At 36.9% G+C, this 21,436-nt stretch overlaps 1 protein-coding gene across 20 annotated transcripts in view; it reads right to left on the bottom strand.

The window, feature by feature from the left end:
* PFKFB1 (6-phosphofructo-2-kinase/fructose-2,6-biphosphatase 1) overlaps nt 1–21,436 on the bottom strand; it is a 112,485-nt gene that overhangs the window by 87,081 nt on the left and 3,968 nt on the right. For all 20 annotated transcript variants that reach the window (XR_003677814.2, XR_003677815.2, XR_003677813.2 and 17 more), the window contains exon 3: nt 20,884–21,059. Coding sequence is in view for 15 of the 20 variants with exons in the window: in XM_055081946.1 (XP_054937921.1) it covers nt 20,884–20,980 (97 nt within the window). In the remaining 5 variants the exon portion in view is untranslated. The remainder of the gene's footprint in view (nt 1–20,883; nt 21,060–21,436) is intronic.

Raw genomic sequence — 21,436 nt, 5'->3', positions numbered from 1 at the left:
CCCACAACTCAACCACGATGAAATAGGCAAGCTGAATAGTCCTGTAATCATTAAAGTAATTGAATTAAAAATAAAATCTCCAGAAATAGAAATCTCTAGGCTCAGATGTATTCATGTGAGAAATCTACCACACATTTAAAGAAGAATTAACACAAATTTTACACAATAACTTCAAGAAAACAAAAAGAGAAGGGAGTATTCCCAGCTAATTTTATGAGGCCAGAATTACCCTGATACCAAAACAAGACACATAGAGTACCCAAAAAAACCCTATAGGTCAATATCTCTCATGAACTTAAATATAAAAATCATCAAGAAAATGTTGGCAAATAGAATACAACATTGCATTAAAAGAATTATATGCAATAACTAAGTGGGATTCAGTCCAAGTACACAAGGCTAGATGAACATTCAAAAAAATAAATTAATGTAACTCACAATATTGATAAGCTAAAGAAGAAAAATATGTCAATGCATGTAGAAAAACACTTCAAATATTAAACACTAATTAGTGATAAAAATTATTGGCAAGTTAGGAATAGAAATGAATTACTTAAACTTGATAAGGAATCTTTACAACAAAAACCTATTGTCATTATTACCCTTAAAAGTGAAAGACTTGGACTTCCCAGGTGGCACAGTGGTTAAGAATCCACCTGCCAATGGAGGGGACATGGGTTTGATCCCTGGTCTGGGAAGATCCCACATGCCATGGAACAACTAAGCCCGTGTGTCACAACTACTGAGCCTGCACTCTAGAGCCCACAAGCCACAACTACTGACCCCTCGTGCCACAACTACTGAAGCCCGTGTGTGGATCCTGTGCTCCACAAGAAGAGAAGTCACTGAAATGAGAAGCCTGTGCACCACAATGAAGAGTATACCCTGCTCTCTGCAACTAGAGAAAGCCTGTATGCAGCAATGAAGACCCAATGCAGCCAAAAATAAATAAAATAAAATAAATAAATTTTTAAAAAGTAAAAGACAATACTTTCCCCCTAAGATCAGACCCAATGTAAAGATGTTCACTCTCTCTACTCTTTTGACATAGTACTGGACGTTCTAACCACTGCAATAAGGCAGTAAAAGGAAATAAAAGGCATACGGTTTAGAAAAGAATAAATAAAATATTTCCTATTTGTAGATGTCATGATTATCTATATAGAAATTCCCCCAAAGTATAAAAATTCTTAGAACTAACAAGTGAGTTAGGCAAGGATGAAGGAACAATATCAACACAAAAAAATCAATTGTGAGACTTTTACTTCCATCATTAGGAGCTCTGCGAACACATTCCCCAGTGAAAAAAGCATAACTGGCAAATATTATTTTAAAAAATAACCTTTTAAAGTCTCAAAATTATCCTAATGGGATACAGCACATGAAGCATTTATTCAAAAAAATCAACCAAAATTCAGTAAGAACAGTGAGCATCTGTGGCATTTTTGCCATGATCCTTACTCCTGCCCCCCAAGTTTAGTTTAATGGAACTTCCACTCCAGGTGTGTGTGTGTGGCCAAAAAGATGGGGCTCCCTTCCACCTAAGAGAGTTCACCCAATCAAATCATATGGTACCTCAGTTGGAGGGACAGACAGTCAGCACCTCACATCCCCTCCATCTCCAAGTTGCAGTAGCAAATGTAGCTCAGAGGTTGGAGAAGTCCTTCCCTCATCCAGTCCCTACCCATAAGATGAAGGTTATACCCCAGGTGCAGTAGGCTGAGAATACTGGGTTCCTGATCACCCTCACTCCAACTTGTTCAGAGGCCAGAAGTACTACACCAGGATAGGCAAACAGAGAAGACCAGAGGCCACTGCCCCACCCAGCACCCACAGCAGTGGATCAGAAGGTTTGCCCATGGAGAAAAGCAATCCATAAGACAAGAGCCTAAGGGTGCTCTTGAAAACAATAAGTCCACTTAATTATGAGCAACAAGCTAAACCATAGAACAGCTAGTTCACCAGAGAGAACCAGAGAAAGAGCCAATTAAGAAGAGCCCTCCTCAGGTCAGAGCTAACCTCAAAGACTACTTTTGCCAGAATTTAATTAAAATAATAGCAATCAGCTAATAATTAGTGGATTCCAGAGTGTAATACCAGATGAGACTGACAGCTTAGTAGAGTAATCAGGGAAAGAGATAGTCAAAGTGAGCCCAAAGTCTATGCCCTCCAAGAAGTAACACCAAAGGCTTCACACTGCAGAGAAATAGAATTCACTAAAATAGCCTAACCAAGTCACAAAGCAAATAGTTATATTAGAGTAAGGAAATGACATAAGAAGTTAATTCAAACCCATAGAAAAAATGAACAGAATCAGACAGTAAATATAAAAAAAAAACTTTATAAGTATATATGTGCTCTCCTTAATTGTCTCAGCTTCTTTAAAACATACAATTATATAAAATAACAATTATAACAATATATTGTTGGGGTTTTAGCATGTAAAGATATGATATGTATGAAATAATAGCACAAAAAAGAAAATGGAATAGAGATACATAGTGGTAACATTTCTATATCTTATTGGAATTAAGTTAGTAAAAATCTAAAGTAGATTCTAATAGTTAAGATGTATATGGAAAGCACTAGAGCAACCACTAAGGAAATATCTCAAAAATATACAGTGAAAAAATTATTAAAGGAATTAAATATTAAACTAGATAACATTAACTTAATGCAAAAGAAAGGAGGAATAGAAGGAAAAGACATAATCTATATAGAAAATTTAAAAGTGACACATTTAAATCCAACTACATCAATAATAACATTAAATGTTAATGGATTAAGCAATCCAATCAAAAGGTGGAAAATGTCTAACTGGATTAAAACCAAGATCCAACTATATGATGCCTACAGAAAATACATTTTAGATTCAAAGACACAGATAGATGAAAAGTAAAAGAATGTAAAAAATATATCATGCAAAGACCAACCAGAAGAAAGTTGGAGTGGCTATACTAAGATCAGATGAAAGAGATGCTAAAAAACATTTCTAGAGATATGTAAGGACACTATATAATGACAAAAGGGTCAATCCGTAAGGAATATATTATAATTATATCTAAGAAGAGCGCCCGACAATACATGGAGCAAAAACTGACAGAATTGAAGCAAGAAATAGACAATTTGATGACAATATTTGGAGACATTAATAAGGAATTTTCAATAATGAATAGGACAACTACACAGAAGATAAACAGGGAAACAGAAGACTTGAACAACACTGTACACAAACCAGTCCTAACAGACATCTATAAAACACTCCACCTCTAAACAGCAGAATATACATTCTTCCCAAGTGCACATCAAACATTCTCTAGGATACATCATAGTCTAAGTCATAAAATAAGCTATAGTAAACTTAAAAGTATTGAAATAATATAAAGTTTGTTTTCCAGTCATAATGGAGTGAAATTAGAAATTAACATCAGAGAGAACTTTTGGAAATTCACAAGTATGTGAACCATAAGGAGGGATATTATAATTTGATACAGAATAGAAAAGCATTAAAGAAAATCAACAAACCCAAATTGGTTCTTTGAAAAGACTAACAAACTCAACAAACTTTTAGCTAGATTGACCAAGAAAAAAAGAGAGAGAGAAAACTCAAATGAATAAATTCAGGAATGGGGAGGAGCTGCAAGATGGCGGAAGAGTAAGCCGTAGAGATCACCTTCTTCCCCACAAATACATCAGAAATACATCTACATGTGGAACAACTCCTACAGAACACTTACTGAACGCTGGCAGAAGACCTCAGACCTCCCAAAAGGCAAGAAACTCCCCATGTACCTGGGTAGGGCAAAAGAAAAAGAAAAAACAGAGACAAAAGAAAAAGGACGGAACCTGCACCAGTAGGAGGGAGCTGTGAAGGAGGAAAGGTTTCCACACACTAGGAAGCCACTTCGTGGGTGGAGACTGTGGGTGGCGGAGGGGGGAAGCTTAGGAGCCATGGAGGAGAGGGCAGCAACAAGGGTGCATAGGGCAAAGTGGAGAGATTCCTGCACAGAGGATTGGTGCCGAAGAGCACTCACCAGCCCGAGAGGCTTGTCTGCTCACCCAAGAGGATGGGTGGGCGCTGGGAGCTGAGGGTCCGGCTTCAGTCAGATCCCAGGGAGAGGACTGGGGTTGGCTGCGTGAACACAGCCTGAAGGGGGCTAGTGCACCACGGCTAGCCAGAAGGAAGTCCAGGAAAAGGTCTGGAACTTCTGAAGAGGCAAGAGACTTTTTCTTGCCTCTTTGTTTCCTAGTGCATGAGGACAGGGTATTAAGAGCACCACTTAAAGGAGCTCCAGAGACGGACACAAGCCACAGCTATCAGCATGGACCACAGAGACGGGCATGAGATGCTAAGGCTGCTGCTGCAGCCACCAAGAAACCTGTGTGCAAGCACAAGTCACTATCCACACCTCCCTTCCCAGGAGCCTGTGCAGCCTGCCACTGGCAGGGTCGCATGATCCAGGAACAACTTCCCTGGGAGAACACACAGCATGCCTCAGGCTGTTGCAACATCACGCCGGCCTCTGTTGCTGCAGACACGCCCTGCACTGCATACCCCTCCAGTCCCCCGGGCTGAGTGAGCCAGAGCCCTCAATCACCTGCTCCTTTAACCGCATCCTGTCTGAGCAAAGAACAGACGCCCTCAGGTGACCTACACACAGAGGCAGGACCAAATCCAAAGCTGAATCCCAGGAGCTGTGCGAACAAAGAAGACAAAGAGAAATCTCCCCAGCATCCTCAGGAGAAGCGGAATAAATCTCCACAGTCAACATGATGCACCCTGCATCTGTGGAATACCTGAATAGACAACGAATCATCCCAAATTGAGGAGGTGGACGTTGGGAGCAACGATATATAGATATATATTTTTTTCCCCTTTTTCTGTTTTTGTGAGTGTGTATGTGTATGCTTTTGTGTGTGATTTTGTCTGTATAGCTTTGCTTTTACCATTTGTCCTAGGGTTCTGTCTGTCCATATTTTTTGTTTTGTTTTGTTTTTGTTTGTTTGTTTTTCTTAGTATAGTTTTCAGCACTTGTTATCATTGGTGGATTTGTTTTCTGGTGTGCTTGTTCTCTTCTTTCTTTCTTTCTTTTTTTTAATTACTTAAAAACAATTTAATAATTATTTTTTGTTTTTTACTTTATCTTATTTTATTTTATCTTTTTCTTTTTTTCCCCCTTTTATTCAGAGCCATGTGTATGAGAAGCTCTTGGTGCTCCAGCCAGGGGTCAGGGCTGTGCATCTCAGGGGCGAAAGCCAAGTTCAGGACATTGGTCCAGCAGAGACCTCCCAGCTCCATGTAATATCAAATGGCAAAAATCTCCCAGATATCTCCATCTCGACGCCAAGACCCAACTGCACTAAACGACCAGCAAGCTACAGTGCTGGACACCCTAGGCCAAAAAACTAGCAAGACAGGAACACAACACCACCCATTAGCAGAGAGACTGCCTGAAATCATAATAAGGTCACAGACACTCCAAAACGCACCACCAGACGTGGACCTACCCGCAGAAAGAAAAGATCCAGCCTCATCACCCAGAACACAGGCACTAGTCCCTTCCACCAGGAAGCCTACACAACCCACTGAACCAAACTTAGTCACTGGGGGCACACACCAAAAACAACGGGAACTACCAACCTGCAGCCTGTTAAAAGGAGACCACAAACACAGTAAGTTAAGCAAAATGAGAAGACAAAGAAACACACAGCAGATGAAAGAGCCAGGTAAACACCCATCAGACCTAACAAATGAAGAGGAAATAGGCAGTCTACCTGAAAAAGAATTCAGAATAATTATAGTAAACATGATCCAGAATCTTAGAAATAGAAAAGAGAAAATACAAGAAACGTTTAACAAAGACCTAGAAGAACTGAAGAGCAAAGAAACAATTATGAACAACACAATAAATGAAATAAAAAATTCTCTAGAAGGGATCAATAGCAGGATAACTGAGGCAGAAGAGCAGATAAGTGACCTGGAAGATAAAATAGTGGAAATAACTACTGCAGAGCAGAATAAAGAAAAAAGAATGAAAAGAATTGAGGACAGTGTCAGAGGCTTCTGGGACAATATTAAATGCACCAACATGCAAATTCTAGGGGTCCCAGAAGAAGAAGTGAAAAAGAAAGGGACTGAGAAAATATTTGAAGTGGTTATACTTGAAAACTTCCCTAAAATGGATAAGGAAATAATTAATCAAGTCCAGGAAGCACAGAGAGTTCCATTCAGGATAAATCCGAGGAGAAAAACGCCAAGACACATATTAATCAAACTATCAAAAATTAAATACAAAGAAAAAATATTAAAAGCAGCAAGGGAAAAACAACAAATAACATACAAGGGAATCCCCATAAGGTTAACAGCTGAACTTTCAGCAGAAACTCTGCAAGCCAGAAGGGAGTGGCAGGACATATTTAAAATGATGAAAGGGAAAAACCTACAACAAAGATTCCTCTATCCAGCAAGGATCTCATTCAGATTCGACAGAGAGATTAAAAAACTTACAGACAAGCAAAAGCTAAGAGAATACAACACCACAAAACACAGATTTAAAAAAAAGCTAAAGGAACTTATATAGGCAGGAAGCACAAGAGAAGGAAAAGACCTACAATAACAAACCCAAAACAATGAAGAAAAAGGGAATAGGAACATACATATCGATAATTATCTTAAATGTAAATGGATTCAGTGCTCCAATCAAAAGACATACACTGGCTGAATGGATACAAAAACAAGACCCGTACATAAGCTGTCTACAAGAGATCCACTTCAGACCTAGGGACACATACAGCCTGAAAGTGAGGGGATGGAGAAAGATATTCCATGCAAATGGAAATCAAAAGAAAGCTGGAGTAGCAATTCTCATATCAGACAAAGTAGACTTTAAAATAAAGACTATTACAAGAGACAAAGAAGGACACTACATAATGATCAAAGGATCAATCTAAGAAGAATATATAACAATTTTAAATATTTATGCACGCAAAATAAGACCACCTCAATACACAAGACAAATACTAACAGCCATAAAAGGGGAAATTGACAGTAACACAATCATACTAGGGGACTTTAACACCCCGCTTTCACCAATGGACAGATCATACAAAATGAAAATAAATAAGGAAACACAAGCTTTAAATGATGCATTAAACAAGATGGACTTAGTTGATATTTATAGCATTACACAAGTTGGACTTAGTTGATATTTATAAGACATTCCATCAAAACACAACAGAATACACTTTCTTCTCAAGTGCTCATGGAACATTCTCCAAGATAGATCATATCTTAGGTCACACATCAAGCCTTGCTAAATTTAAGAGAATTGAAAGTATATTTTCTGACCACACTACTATGAGACTAGATATCAATTACAGGAAAAAATCTGTAAAAAATACAAACACATGGAGGCTAAACAATACACTGCTTAATAACCAAGAGATCACTGAGGAAATCAAAGGGGAAATCAAAAAATACCTAGAAACAAATGACAGTGAAAACACGATGACCCAAAAACTATAGGATGCGGCAAAAGCAGTTCTAAGAGGGAAGTTTATAGCAATAAAATCCTACCTTAAGAAAGAAGAAACATCTCAAATAAACAACCTAACCTTGCACTTAAAGCAATTAGAGAAAGAAGAACAAAAAGACCCAAAAGTTAGCAGAAGGAAAGAAATCATAAAAATGTGATCAGAAATAAATGAAAAAGGAAGAAAACGATAGCAAAGATCAATAAACTAAAAGCTTGTTCTTTGAGAAGATGAACAAAGTTGATAAACCATTAGCCAGACTCATCAAGAAGAAAAGGGAGGAGACTCAAATCAATAGAAATGGACAAATTCTTAGAAATGCACAACCTTCTGAGACTGAACCAGGAAGAAGTAGAAAATATGAACAGAATAATCACAAGCACTGAAATTGAAACTGTGATTTTAAATCTCTCAACAAAAGCCCAGGACCAGATGGCTTCACAGTCGAATTCTATCAAACGTTTGGAGAACAGCTAACACCTATCCTTCTCAAACTCTTCCAAAGTATAGCTGAGGGAGGTACACTCCCAAACTGATTCTACAAGGCCACCATCACCCTGATACCAAAACCAGACAAAGATCACACAAAAAAGAAAACTACAGACCAATATCACTGATGAGTATAGTTGCAAAAATCCTCAATGAAATACTAGCAAACGGAATCCAACAGCACATTAAAAGGATCATACACCATGATCAAGTGGGGTTTAGCCCAGGAAGGCAAGGATTCTTCAATCAATCAATCAATGTGATACACCATATTAACAAATTGAAGAATTAAATCCATATGATCATCTCAATAGATGCAGAGAAAGCTTTTGACAAAATTCAACACCAATTTGTGATAAAAACCCTCCAGAGAGTAGGCATAGAGGGAATTTACCTCAACATAATAAAGTCCATATATGACAAACCCACAGCCAACATCATCCTCAATGGTGAAAAACTGAAACCATTCCCACTAAGATCAGGAACAAGACAAGTTTGCACCCTCTCAACACTATTATTCAACATAGTTTTTGAAGATTTAGCCACAGCAATCAGAGAAGAAAAAGAAATAAAAGCAATCCAAATCGGAAAAGAAGAAGTAAAGCTGTCACTGTTTGCAGATGACATGATAACATACATAGAGAATCCTATATATGCTACCAGAAAGCTACTAGAGCTAATCAATGAGTTTGGTAAAGTACCAGGATACAAAATTAATGCACAGAAATCTCTTGCATTCCTATACACTAATTATGAAAAATTTGAACGTGAAATTAAGAAAACACTCCCATTTACCATTGTAAAAAAAAAGAATAAAATATCTAGGAATAAACCTACCTAAGGACACAAAAGACCTTTGTATGGAAACACAAAAGACCCCGAATAGCCAAAACAACCTTCAGAAAGAAAAACGGAGCTGGAGGATTCAGGCTCCCGGACTTCAGACTATACTACAAAGCTACAGTAATCAAGACAACATACATAGAGAATCCTATATATGCTACCAGAAAGCTACTAGAGCTAATCAATGAGTTTGGTAAAGTACCAGGATACAAAATTAATGCACAGAAATCTCTTGCATTCCTATACACTAATTATGAAAAATTTGAACGTGAAATTAAGAAAACACTCCCATTTACCATTGTAAAAAAAAAGAATAAAATATCTAGGAATAAACCTACCTAAGGACACAAAAGACCTGTATGCAGAAAACTATAAGACACTGATGAAAGAAATTAAAGATGATACATAGATGGTGAGATATTACATGTTCTTTGATTGGAAGAAGCAACATTGTGAAAACGACTCTACTACCCAAAGCAATCTACAGATTCAATGCAATCCCTATCAAACTACCACTGGCATTTTTTACAGAACTAGAACCAAAAAATTTCACAATTTGTATGGAAACACAAAAGACCCCGAATAGCCAAAACAACCTTCAGAAAGAAAAACGGAGCTGGAGGATTCAGGCTCCCGGACTTCAGACTATACTACAAAGCTACAGTAATCAAGACAGTATGGTACTGGCACAAAAACAGAAATATTGATCAATGGAACAGTTTAGAAAGCTCAGAGGTAAACCCACACACACATCGCCACCTTATATCTGATAAAGGAGGTAGGAATATACAATGGAGAAAAGACAGCCTCTTCAATATGTGGTGCTGGGAAAACTGGACAGCTACATATAAAAGAATGTAATTAGAACACTCCCTAACACCATACACAAAAATAAATTCAAAATGGATTAAAGACCTAAATGTAAGGCCAGACACTCTCATACTCTAGAGGAAAACCTAGGCAGAACACTCTATGACAAATATCACCGCAAGATCCTTTTTGACCCACCTCTTAGACAAATGGAATTAAAAACAAAAAAAATGAAACTTCAAAGCTTTTGAACAGCAAAGGAAACCATAAACAAGACGAAAATACAACCCTCAGGATGGGAGAAAATTTTTGCAAATGAAGCAACTGACAGAGGATTAATCTCCAAAATTTACAAGCAGCTCATGCAGCTCAATATCAAAAAAACAAACAATCCAATCCAAAAATGGGCAGGAAACCTAAATAGATATTTCTCCAAAGAAGATATACAGATTGCCAACAAACACATGAAAGAATGTTCAACATCATTAATCATTAGAGAAATGCAAATCAAAACTACAATGTGATATCATCTCACACTGGTCAGAATGGCTATCATCAAAAAATCTACAAACAATAAATGCTGGAGAGGGTGTGGATAAAAGGGAACCCTCATACACTGTTGGTGGGAATGTAAATTGATACAGCTACTATGGAGAACAGTATGGAGGTTCTTTAAAAAACGAAAAATAGAACTAGCATACAAACCAGCAATCCCACTACTGGGCATATACCCTGAAAATACCATAATTCAAAAAGAGTCATGCACCACAATGTTCATTGAAACTCTATTTACAATAGCCAGGACATGAAAGCAACCCAAGTGTCCATCGACAGATGAATGGATAAAGAAGATGTGGCACATATATACAATGGAATATTACTCAGCCATAAAAAGGAACGAAATTGAGTTATTTGTAGTGAGGTTGATGGACCTAGAGTCTGTCATACATAGTGAAGTAAGTCAGAAAGAGAAAAACAAATACCGTATGCTAACACATATATGTGGAATCTAAAAAAAAAAAAGGTCATGAAGAACCTAGGGGCAAGACGGGAGTAAAGACACAGACCTACTAGAAAATGGACTTGAGGACACGGGGAGGGGGAAGGGTAAGTTGGGACAAAGTGAGGAAGTGGTAGCGTATATATGGACATATATACATTTCCAAATGTAAAATACATAGCTAGTGGGAAGCAGTCGCATAACACAGGGAGATCAGTTCAGTGCTTTGTAACCAGCTGAAGGGTGGGATAGGGAGGGTGGGAAGGAGGGAGACACAAGAGGGAAGAGATATGGGGATATATGTATAGGTATAGCTGTTTCACTTATTTATAAAGCAGAAACTAACACACTATTGTAAAGCAATTATACTCCAATAAAAACGTTAAAATAAATAAATTCAGGAATGAAAGAGGGGTATTACTACTGACTTTATGGAAATAAAAATAATTATAATGGAGTGTTATGAGCAACTGTATGCCAACACAATAGATGACTTAGACGAAGTAGACAAATTATTAAAGTAATACCAACTCCCAAAACTGACTCAAGAAGAAATCTAATTGATCTATAGCAAGTAAAGAGATTGAATAAGTAACCAAAATAACTTGCCACAAGGAAAAGTCCAGGATTTGATGGTTTTACTGGAGAATTCTACCAAACATTTAAAGAATTAATACCAATTCTTCAAAATCTGTTTCATAAAATAGGAGGGAATATTTCCTAACTCATTCCTTGAGTATTTCTGTGATACCAAAGGCAGACCAAGATATCAGAGAGAAATAAAATTATAGCCCAATATTTTATGAATATAGATGCAAAAATCTTCAGCAAGATATTAGCCAATTGAATCCAGAAAAATATAATAGATTATACACTGTCACCAAGTTAGCTTTATTATAGGAATGCAGTGTTAATTAGACCTCTGAAAATCAAGTAGTGTAATACACCACATTGCTAGAACAAAGTAACAAAACCACATGATCATCTCAGTGCACATAGAAAAGGCAATTGAAAAATTAAACACTCCTTCATAGTGAAACCACACAACAAACTAAGAATACAAGAGAATTTCCTCAGTCAGATAAAGGACATCTATGAAAAACTCATGGCTAATATTGCACTTAATGGTGAAAGATTGTATGTTAATGCACTAAAATCAGAAACAAGAGAAGGATGTCTATTATCACTTCATCTTTTCAACATTGTACTAGAGGTTATAGTGAGGGTAATTAGGCAAGAAAAACAAATAAAAGGCCTCCAGATTGCAGAGGAAGACACAAGAGGGAGGAGATATGGGGATATATGTATATGTAAAGATGTTAAATAGATAAATAAATTAAATTAAAAAGAAAAATAAAGAAAAGAAATAAAACTATCTTTATTTGCAGATGACATGATCTTACATGTAGAAAATTCCAAGAAATCCACTAAAAATCTATTAGTATTAATAAATGAGTTCAACGATGTTGCAGGATACATGATCAATATATAAAAAATTATATTTCCATAAAGAAGCAAGAACAAGCAAAATGAAATTAATAAAACAATTCAACTTACAATAGCGTCAAAAATACTTAGGAATACTTAAAAGAAATGCAAAACTTATACTCTGAAAACTTACACTGTTGAAATTAAAGAGGACCTAAATAAATGGAACAGCAACACATGTTCATGGACCTAAGACTTAATAATGTTAAGATGTCAGTATTCTCTAATTGGTCTACAGAGTCAACACAGCCCTATCAAAATCTCAGCTGACTTCTTTTCAGAAATTGACAAGTTGATCCTAAAGTTCATATGGAAATTCAAGGGGCCTAGAAGAGTCAAAATCATCCTGAAAAAGAACAAAGTTGGAGGACTCACACTTCCCAATTTCAAAACTTAATTTTAAAAAACTATAGTAATAAAGACAGTGTTATACTGGCATAAGGATATATATATATATATATATATATATATATATATATATATATACCATTGAAACAGGACTGAAAACTCAGACATAAACTCTCTAATTTAATGTCAATTGATTTTCATCAAGGCTGCCAAAACAAGTCAGGGGTAGAAAGAAGTCTTTTCAACAAATGGTGCTGGAACAACTGAATATCCACGTACAGAGAATGCAGTTGGACTCCTACCTCACACCATATGCAAAAATTAACTCAAAATGGGTAAAAGACCTAAATGTAAGAGCTAAAACTATAAAAGTCTTAGAAGAAGAAAACCTAGGCATAAATTTTTGTGACCTTGGATTAGACAATGGCTTCAGGGACATGACACCTAAGGCACAAACAACAAAAGAAAAAAAAAGTAAATTGGACTTCATTAAAATTAAGAACTTTTGTGCTTCAAAAGACACTATCAAGAGAGTGAAAAGATAGCTCACAGAACGGGAATAAATATTTGCAAACCATATATTTGACAAGAGTCTAGTTCCCAGAATATAAAAAGGAAAAATCAACCCAAATAAAAAGACAAATAACCCAGTTTAGAAATGAGCAAAGAATCTGAATAGACTTTTCTCCAAAGAAGATATACAAATGGCCAGTAAGTACATGAAAAGATGCTCAACATCATTAGGCATTAATAAAATGCAAATGGGACTCACCGTGATATATCATTTCATACACACTTAGGATGGCTATAATATAAAAAATGGTAGTGAGGATATAGAGAAATTAGAATGCTCATATGTTGCTTTTGGGAATGTAAAATGTGAAGCCACTTTGAAAACCAGTTTAACAGTTCCTCAAAACATTATAGATAGAATTACCAGAGGACTCAGCATTTCCACTCCTAGGTATATATTCAAGAGAAATGAAAACATATGTGCACACAAAAACTTGTGCAAGAATGTTCATGACAGCATTACTCATAATAGCCAAAAGCAGAAACAAACCAAATTTCCATCAATTCGTGAATGGGTAAACAAAATGTGGTGTATCTATATAATAGAATATTATTCAGCTATAAAAAGGAATGAAGTACCTACACATGCTACAACATAGGTTAGCTTTGAAAATGTTATGCCCAATGGAAGAAGCCAGATACAAAATGCCACATATTGTATGATTCCATTAATGTGAAATGTCCAGAATAGACAAAACTATGGAAACAATAAGTAGATTTCAGTGGTTGCCAGTGGCTGAGGGGAGAGGGGAATCTGGAACGACACTAAAGAGTATGGGGTTTCTTTGGGGGGTGATGAAATGTTCTGGAATTAGTAATGATGGTATACAACCATGCAAATATACTAAAAACCACTAAGTTGTACACTTTAAAATGGTGAGTTTTATGCTATGTGAATTATATCTTTATCAAAAACATTTTTCTTATACCAGTCAGAATGGCCATCATTAAAAAGTCTACACATAATAAATGCTGGAGAGGATGTGGAGAAAAAGGAAACCTCCTATACTGTTAGTGGGAATGTAAATTGGTGCAACTACTGTGGAGAATAGTATGGAGGTTCTTCACAAAGTTAAAAATAGAGTTACCATATGATCCTGTAATCCCACTCTTGGGCATATATCCAAAGAAAAATCTATTTTGAAAATATACATGCATTCCAATGTTCATAGCAACACTATTTACAATAGCCAAGACATGGAAGCAACCTAAATGTCATCAGCAGATGAATGAATAAAGAAGTGTGGTACATATATACAATCGAATATTACTCTGCCACAAAAAAGAATGAAATAATACCATTTGCAGCAACATGGATAAACTTAGAGATTATCATGTTAAGTGAAGTAAGTCAGACAGAGAAGGACAAATATCATATGATACCACTTATAAGTGGAATCTAAAAAAATGATACAAATGAACTTATTTACAAAACAGAAATAGACTCACAAACATAGAAAACAAACATGGTTACCAAAGGAGATAACAGGGGTGAGGGGGAGAGATAAATTAGGAGTTTGGGATTAACATATACAAACATATATAAAATAGATAAACAACAAGGGCCTACTGTATAGCACAGGGAACTATATTCAATATCTGGTAATAACCAATAATGGAAAAGAATCTGAAAAAGAATACATATATACATATGCTGAATCACTTTGCCGTACAGTTGAAACTAAAACTAACACAACATTGTAAATTAACTTATTTTAATTAAAATGGTTAAAAACATTTTTAAAAAGTATAAGAAAGATATACCAGGCAAATATAAAGCTAAATAAAGCAAATATACATACATATATATTAATATCAGGAAAAAAATTGTAGGACAAAATGCCAATGATACTAGATTACCAGAAATAATTTCCTTACACATTGATAAATATTCAATATACCAGAAATATATAGCAATTCTAAATTTGGAACTATTTACAAAGCTTCAAAATTGACATAGTTACAAGGAGACATTAACAAATTTTCCATATCAACAAGCAGACAACATCCTGGAAGAATACAGAGCATTTGATCCAGATTAGCAAACATGACTTAATTGAAGCATATAGACTCTGAACCCAGTTGTAAAATGTGCATTTTTTTCAAGTTCTCATGGAATTTTTATCAAAAATTATCACACGTTGGTCCATAAAGCAAATCTCTATAGATTTAAAACAATTGAAATCATACAAAGTTTGTTCTCTAAGGAGAATGGAATTAAACTGGAAATGGCAAGGGCACTGATCTGTCAAAACAGAAGCTGGCCCAAGGGCTTGGCACCAATTGGTAGAGGCCTCCTTCTGTGTCAGGCATTAACCCTTTAGTTGCTAGATGATAATCTGTAGGTCTTAGCAGTCCTGGGAAAGAGACTGAGGTGGCCAGGGCAACTGGGTAAGTGATGGAGAAACTAAGAAAGCCTGGAGCAGTGCCTATTTACCAAATGGTCTGGAAATATTTTTAAAATTCATATGTCCATACAATTGTGCATCTATGGAATATCAGCCCTGTTTAGTAGGCAAATTATAGAATCAGATACTTATATTCAAAAGGAAGAAAGTTTGAAAATTAATAAGCTGTGCATCCAACTCCAGAAATTAAAAAAAGAACAACAGAATAAATCCAAGTAAAGTGAAAAGAAAAGAATAATGATAAGGAAAATAGCTAAATAAAAAACAAAGGACATCACAGAAAGAATCAGAAAGCCAAAAGTTGACTATTTTAAAAAACTTATAAAAGTGACAAACTTTTGGCAAGATTGATCAAGAGGAAGAAAGAGAAGGTACAAATAAACAAGGATAAGAGGATATAATTGCAAAGGTAACAGAGATTTTTTAAAATATGGAGATAAGAAGTTTATGCAAATAAATTTGGAAAATGACATGAAATAGAAAAATTCCTAGAAAACCATAATTTAACAACACTGACAAGAAGAAATAGCAAACTGGAATGATTCTATAGCTATTTAAAAGGCTGTATCCATTAAAATTTTTCTTACAAAGAAGACACCAAGCCCGGATGTTTTTACCTGGAAGTTGTGCTAAATATTTAAAGAACGAATAGTTACTTGGACAAACTCTGTGAGAAAATAGAATGAAAGGAAGTAGTTCCCACTTCATTTTATGACACAAAAGTCAAACAGGGAACTGGAACTATGAGAATGGAAAATGTACAGGTCACTCTCATTCATAAACAAAATGCCAAATTCCTGAACAAAATATTAATGAACTAAATCCAGCAGTTTTTATTTATCCTAGGATTGCAAGATAAGTTCCAAACAAGAAAAATCTCTCACATTAACAGATTAATTTTATTTAATCTTTAAATTTATTTAATTTTTTAATTTAATTTTATTTTATTTAATTTTCACACTTCTATTTTAACAGATTAGAATAGAAAATCAACCTGTCATCTCAGTGGATACAGAAAACATGTTTAAAAAATTCAACATCTACTCATCTTTAAAAAATCCTAATAGATAAGTAGGACTACATCAAATTAAAAACTTCTGTATAGCAGAGGAAACAACAAAATGAAAGCCAACCTGTGGAATGGTAGAAAATGTTTGCAAACCTTATATCTGATAAAGAGTTAATATCCAAAATATATAGGGAACTACTACAACCCAACAGCCAAAAACCAAATACCTACTTTAAAAGTGGGCAAGAGCCTGAATAGATATTTCTATAAGGAAGACACACAGATGGACAACAGGTATATGAAAAGATGTTCAACATAATCAATTATCAAGGAAATGCAAATCAAAACCACAGTAAGATATCATCTTACACTAGTTAGGATGGCTATCCTAAAAAAATGAAATACAACTGTTGACAAGGATGTGGAAATAAAGGGAAACCTCATACATTGTTGGTGGGAATGTTAATCGGTATTGCTATGGAAAGCAGTATGGTGAATCCTCCAAATGTTAAAAAGAGAACTACTATATGGTTCAGTAATCTCCCTTCTGGGTAAATATCCAAAGAAATTGAAATCAGGATCTCAAAGAGATACCTACACTCTCATATTCACCGCAGCATTATTCACAATGGTCAAGATATGGAAGTAACCTAAGTGCCCACTGGTGAATGAATGGATAAAGAAAATGTACATATACATGCATATATGTAATGGAATATTATTCAGGCTTTAAAAAGAAAGAAATCCTGCCATTTGCAACACCATGGATGAAACTGGAGAATATTATACTAAGTGATATAAACCAAGAACAGAATGACAAATACTGCTTGATACCACATATGTGAAGGATCTAAAAATGTCAAACTCATAAAAGCAAAAAATAGAATGGTGGTTGCTAAGGGCTGGGATGGGGCAGGGGAAATGAGAAGGTATTAGTCAAATGGTACAAAGTTTTGGTTATGCAAGAAAAATACATCTTAGAAATCTGTACAGCATAGTGCCTATAGTTAATAATATTGTACACATTAAAAATTGCTAAGAAGGTAAATCTTTTGTTAAATAATTATTATTGGATAATAATAATAGTAAATAAAGTAGATAGGAGAAAAAAATCCTATTGGCAAACTAAGAACAAACTGGAACTTTCTTAACCTGTTAATGGTATCTACAAAAAAAAATTATAGCAAACTTACTCAATGGTGAAACTTTAAAAGCACTACCTTTAAAAGTAGGTTCAACATAAACATGCACAATGCTAACATTTCTATTCGACGTTGGTGTGCATGTATCGAAGGTAGGAGGTCCTAGCAGTGCAGTAATATAAGAAAAAGAGATTAAAAAAAATAAGAATTGGAAGGGAAAAAAGAAAACTGTCATTTACATATAAATTATCAAAATTAATAAAAAGTTTATCAGGTTTGCTAGTTGAAAATGCAATATACAAAAAACACGATTAGGGCTTCCCTGGTGGCGCAGTGGTTGAGAGCCCGCCTGCCGATGCAGGGGACGCGGGTTCATGCCCCAGTCCGGGAGGATCCCGCATGCCGCGGAGAGGCTGGGCCCTTGAGCCATGGCCGTGGAGCCTGTGCGTCCGGAGCCTGTGCTCCGCAACGGGAGAGGCCACAGCGGCGAGAGGCCCACGTACCACACACACACACACACACACAAACACACACACACACACAAAAAAAAAAAGAACACACACAATTATATTTGTACTCATTAGCAATAAATTGGTAGCGGCGAGAGGCCCACGTACCACACACACACACACACACACACACACACACACACACAAAAAAAAAAAAGAACACACACAATTATATTTGTACTCATTAGCAATAAATTGGTATAAAATGTAATTTTCTAAAAAGGTATACAATAGCAAGAAAAATAAGCAAAAAAAGTCTTATAATGATGTATAAGCCCTTTTAACTTATAAAACTTCACTCAAATAACATCAAAAAAGTCTAAATAGAGAGGCACACCATGTTTACAGAAGACTCGATATCACAAAATGTTAATTCTCCTTAAATTGATATACAGATTGACTGTAATTCCAATCAAAATCCCAAAAGTGTGTGTGTGTGTGTGTGTGTGTGTGTGTGTGTAACTTGAAAAACTGATTCCAAAATTTATGGGAACAAAAATCCTCATTGCATAATTGTTCATAACCCAAAACAAAACTACCTAAAGGTACATCAATAGTAAGATGGATAAGTAAATCATGGGATAGTCACAAAATGTAATATTACACAGCAAGGAGAATAAACAAACTACAACTGCATGCAACAATATTATACATGGCACAAATAAACATAACACTGAATGCGAAAAACCAAGTCACAGATGAATATACACAGCTGTTCAAGCACTTTACACACATTAATGCATTTAATCCTCAAAACCGTCATTAAGTGATTGTGTGCCTCCCCTCCCCCACTGCCCACTGTGGGGGTGGGCAGGTCTTCTAGAGAGGATGCTCCAAGCAGGAGGTAATTCAGATCTTTCTGGGGTAAATAGCCTGGCCTCCTCAGCAAGGGAGGTGAGGCAGACATTGCCCAGGGCACTATCTAAGTTTATTATATCTGCGGTCTGACATAATTCAGTCAATCACTAATGAGTTACTGTCTTGTATACACAGAGCCCCATGCTTGGCTATGGTGAGTGGTAGAGTGGAAGTAGCACAGAGTGACCATTTACTGAGTATCTGCTATGTGCCAGGCTTTGGGCTTGATGCTGGGGATATGTTGGGCAAAAAGACCACACACCCTCCTTCTTGTTTAAATAATAATAATAATAATATTTATTGAGTATTTACTATGCACTGGACATTCTTCTAAGCATTTTATATGTTTCAGCTCTCTAATCTTCACAACAACACTATTACTAACTTCTTTTGACAGATGAGGAAATGGAATGACAGGTAAGTTAAGAGAATTGTCCAAGGTCACAGATGCAGGAGGTGGCAGAGCTGGGACTCAAAGCTAGGCAGTCTGAATCACTGAATCACCTCAACAACATGGGGAAGTAGGTATTAATTCTGTCTTACAGCTGAGGAAAGATGGGCTCAGAAGTAAAGTGAGCACATATTTATTTTGCACCCTCTATATGACAAACACTATATTAGGTGATTTATATCTATTATTTCTCCAACCTGAAAGACAGATTTCTCGGGAATATAAGGGTCCTAACAATGGAGGACCCAGGTATGCAGAGAGTGGCTTGCCTGCTTGCCAGCTAAACCCAACAGCCCCTTAGAAAGGATAAAGAGTGGCTTGGTGAGTGAGGGTGGAGTGTAATTCTCAGTCTCATCCAGGCTCCTAGATCACCAGATGAGAGATTGAAACTGCTGGTGGAGAGGAGGAGGAAGAAGAACAGGAGGTTGGTTTTTACCCCTCTCCATCTAACCACACCCTCCATTCTACATAGTATATTTAACATCCTACATCTTCCTGGATCGTCCCCTCACTAGCCCTGAGCCTGGACCTCCTCTAGCATTAGCATAGTGGAAGCTTGGTCAGCTGGTCCTTGAGATGTCTGGGTCCCACACTCCACAGCTGTCTTATCTCTGCACACCTTATGGCTCCTCAGGCCAAAATTCTTGGGCTGGCAGCACCTTGATCCGCAACTGTACCCTGTTATCTATGGGAAATGGTATACTCTACTTAAAAATATATTTTAGAGGTTTTGTTTGCTTCCCCTTTGAACCTGCTCTTTCTTAAATTTTCAAAGTGAACATTACACCAGCAGGCTTTCCCTGAATGTCTTCTCCCTCAAATCCCCAGAGCAGCAAGAGTGTCCATATGTGCCAATAAGGCAATGCAGGATACAGGACACCCAGCCTTTCCCAGCCCAGTCAGAGGCTTATTAGAAGAGACCTGAGAAAGGGGAGGAGCAAAACCGACCAATGATATGGTACTCTTGTGTACCCAGCACCTGTCCTCTGAGAAATAATGCCAGGAACCGTCACTTATTTCACCCAAGCACTATCAGACAGTACTAATTTCCAGACACTTCACTGATGTCACCAAAATAAAACATTTAGGCTAACACTGAACTAGAAACGTCAAATTTCAAACAAGAAGTATTCCAAACAAGCTCTGGATAAGAAAGAAAAAATTCCTAGTCAAAAATCCCTCTGATTAAGATGGTCTTTATATAATTCTCATTCTTTCTCTGTCTTCATCTCTCTCTTTCTGTCTTTCTCTACCTTTTTGACATTAGCCTCTTGTTATCTAGCCTACAGCTATTTCATCCAGCTGCTCATTTATTCCAACTCTCAGGTTGGGGTGGGGGTGGTTGGGGGGGCATGTCCTTTGCTCTTCTACATCCACTCTACCACCACCACCTTGAAGCCCATGGAAGCAAACCCCACTTACAGCCCCTCCTGCGTTGCAGCCTGCTGTTGCCACCGTTGTGTGGAATCCAGATCTTCTGCAATCTGGTTTGGGTGAGTTCTCCCATCTCTTGAGACATCTTAGGCGTCGCAGCTAATGACACCACTGTCCACAAGGTACCGGGCCTCACTTTGTCTTATTAGCTGTCTCTTCTGTTGCTGTGGTCACAGCAGGTGGTGGACAGAGTTAGGACAGGGAGGTGTGCTGGTGTTCTGAGCCCTCTAGCAGCCTGTCTCCAGCCCCTCTCCTGTCTCCTAGTCATTGCCTGCCTTGTCTGCCTCTGCTCCTGTATGTACCACTGGGGGCTTGGGCGCGGAGGAGAGGTTGAACAGAGGTCAGCAGAGGCCTCTGAACTCCAAGGGCTGTGTACATAGGAGATAAGTTGAAGCCCAGCAAGGAAGGCAGCCAGCAAGACAGCCCAGGTCTGGCCAGTCACTTCCCTCCAATGAAGACAGGACTAATAGAGTATGCAAATAAAAGACCGAAGGTCATGTGCTTATATCCTGTGTGGGGTGGGGAGGTAAAGGTGATGCAG

This window comes from Physeter macrocephalus, chromosome 21 (assembly GCF_002837175.3).
Source record: "Physeter macrocephalus isolate SW-GA chromosome 21, ASM283717v5, whole genome shotgun sequence".
NCBI classification, from domain to species: Eukaryota; Metazoa; Chordata; class Mammalia; order Artiodactyla; family Physeteridae; genus Physeter; species Physeter macrocephalus.
Note: the sequence above shows the minus strand (reverse complement) of the source record. Positions and strands in the feature narration are given on the sequence as shown.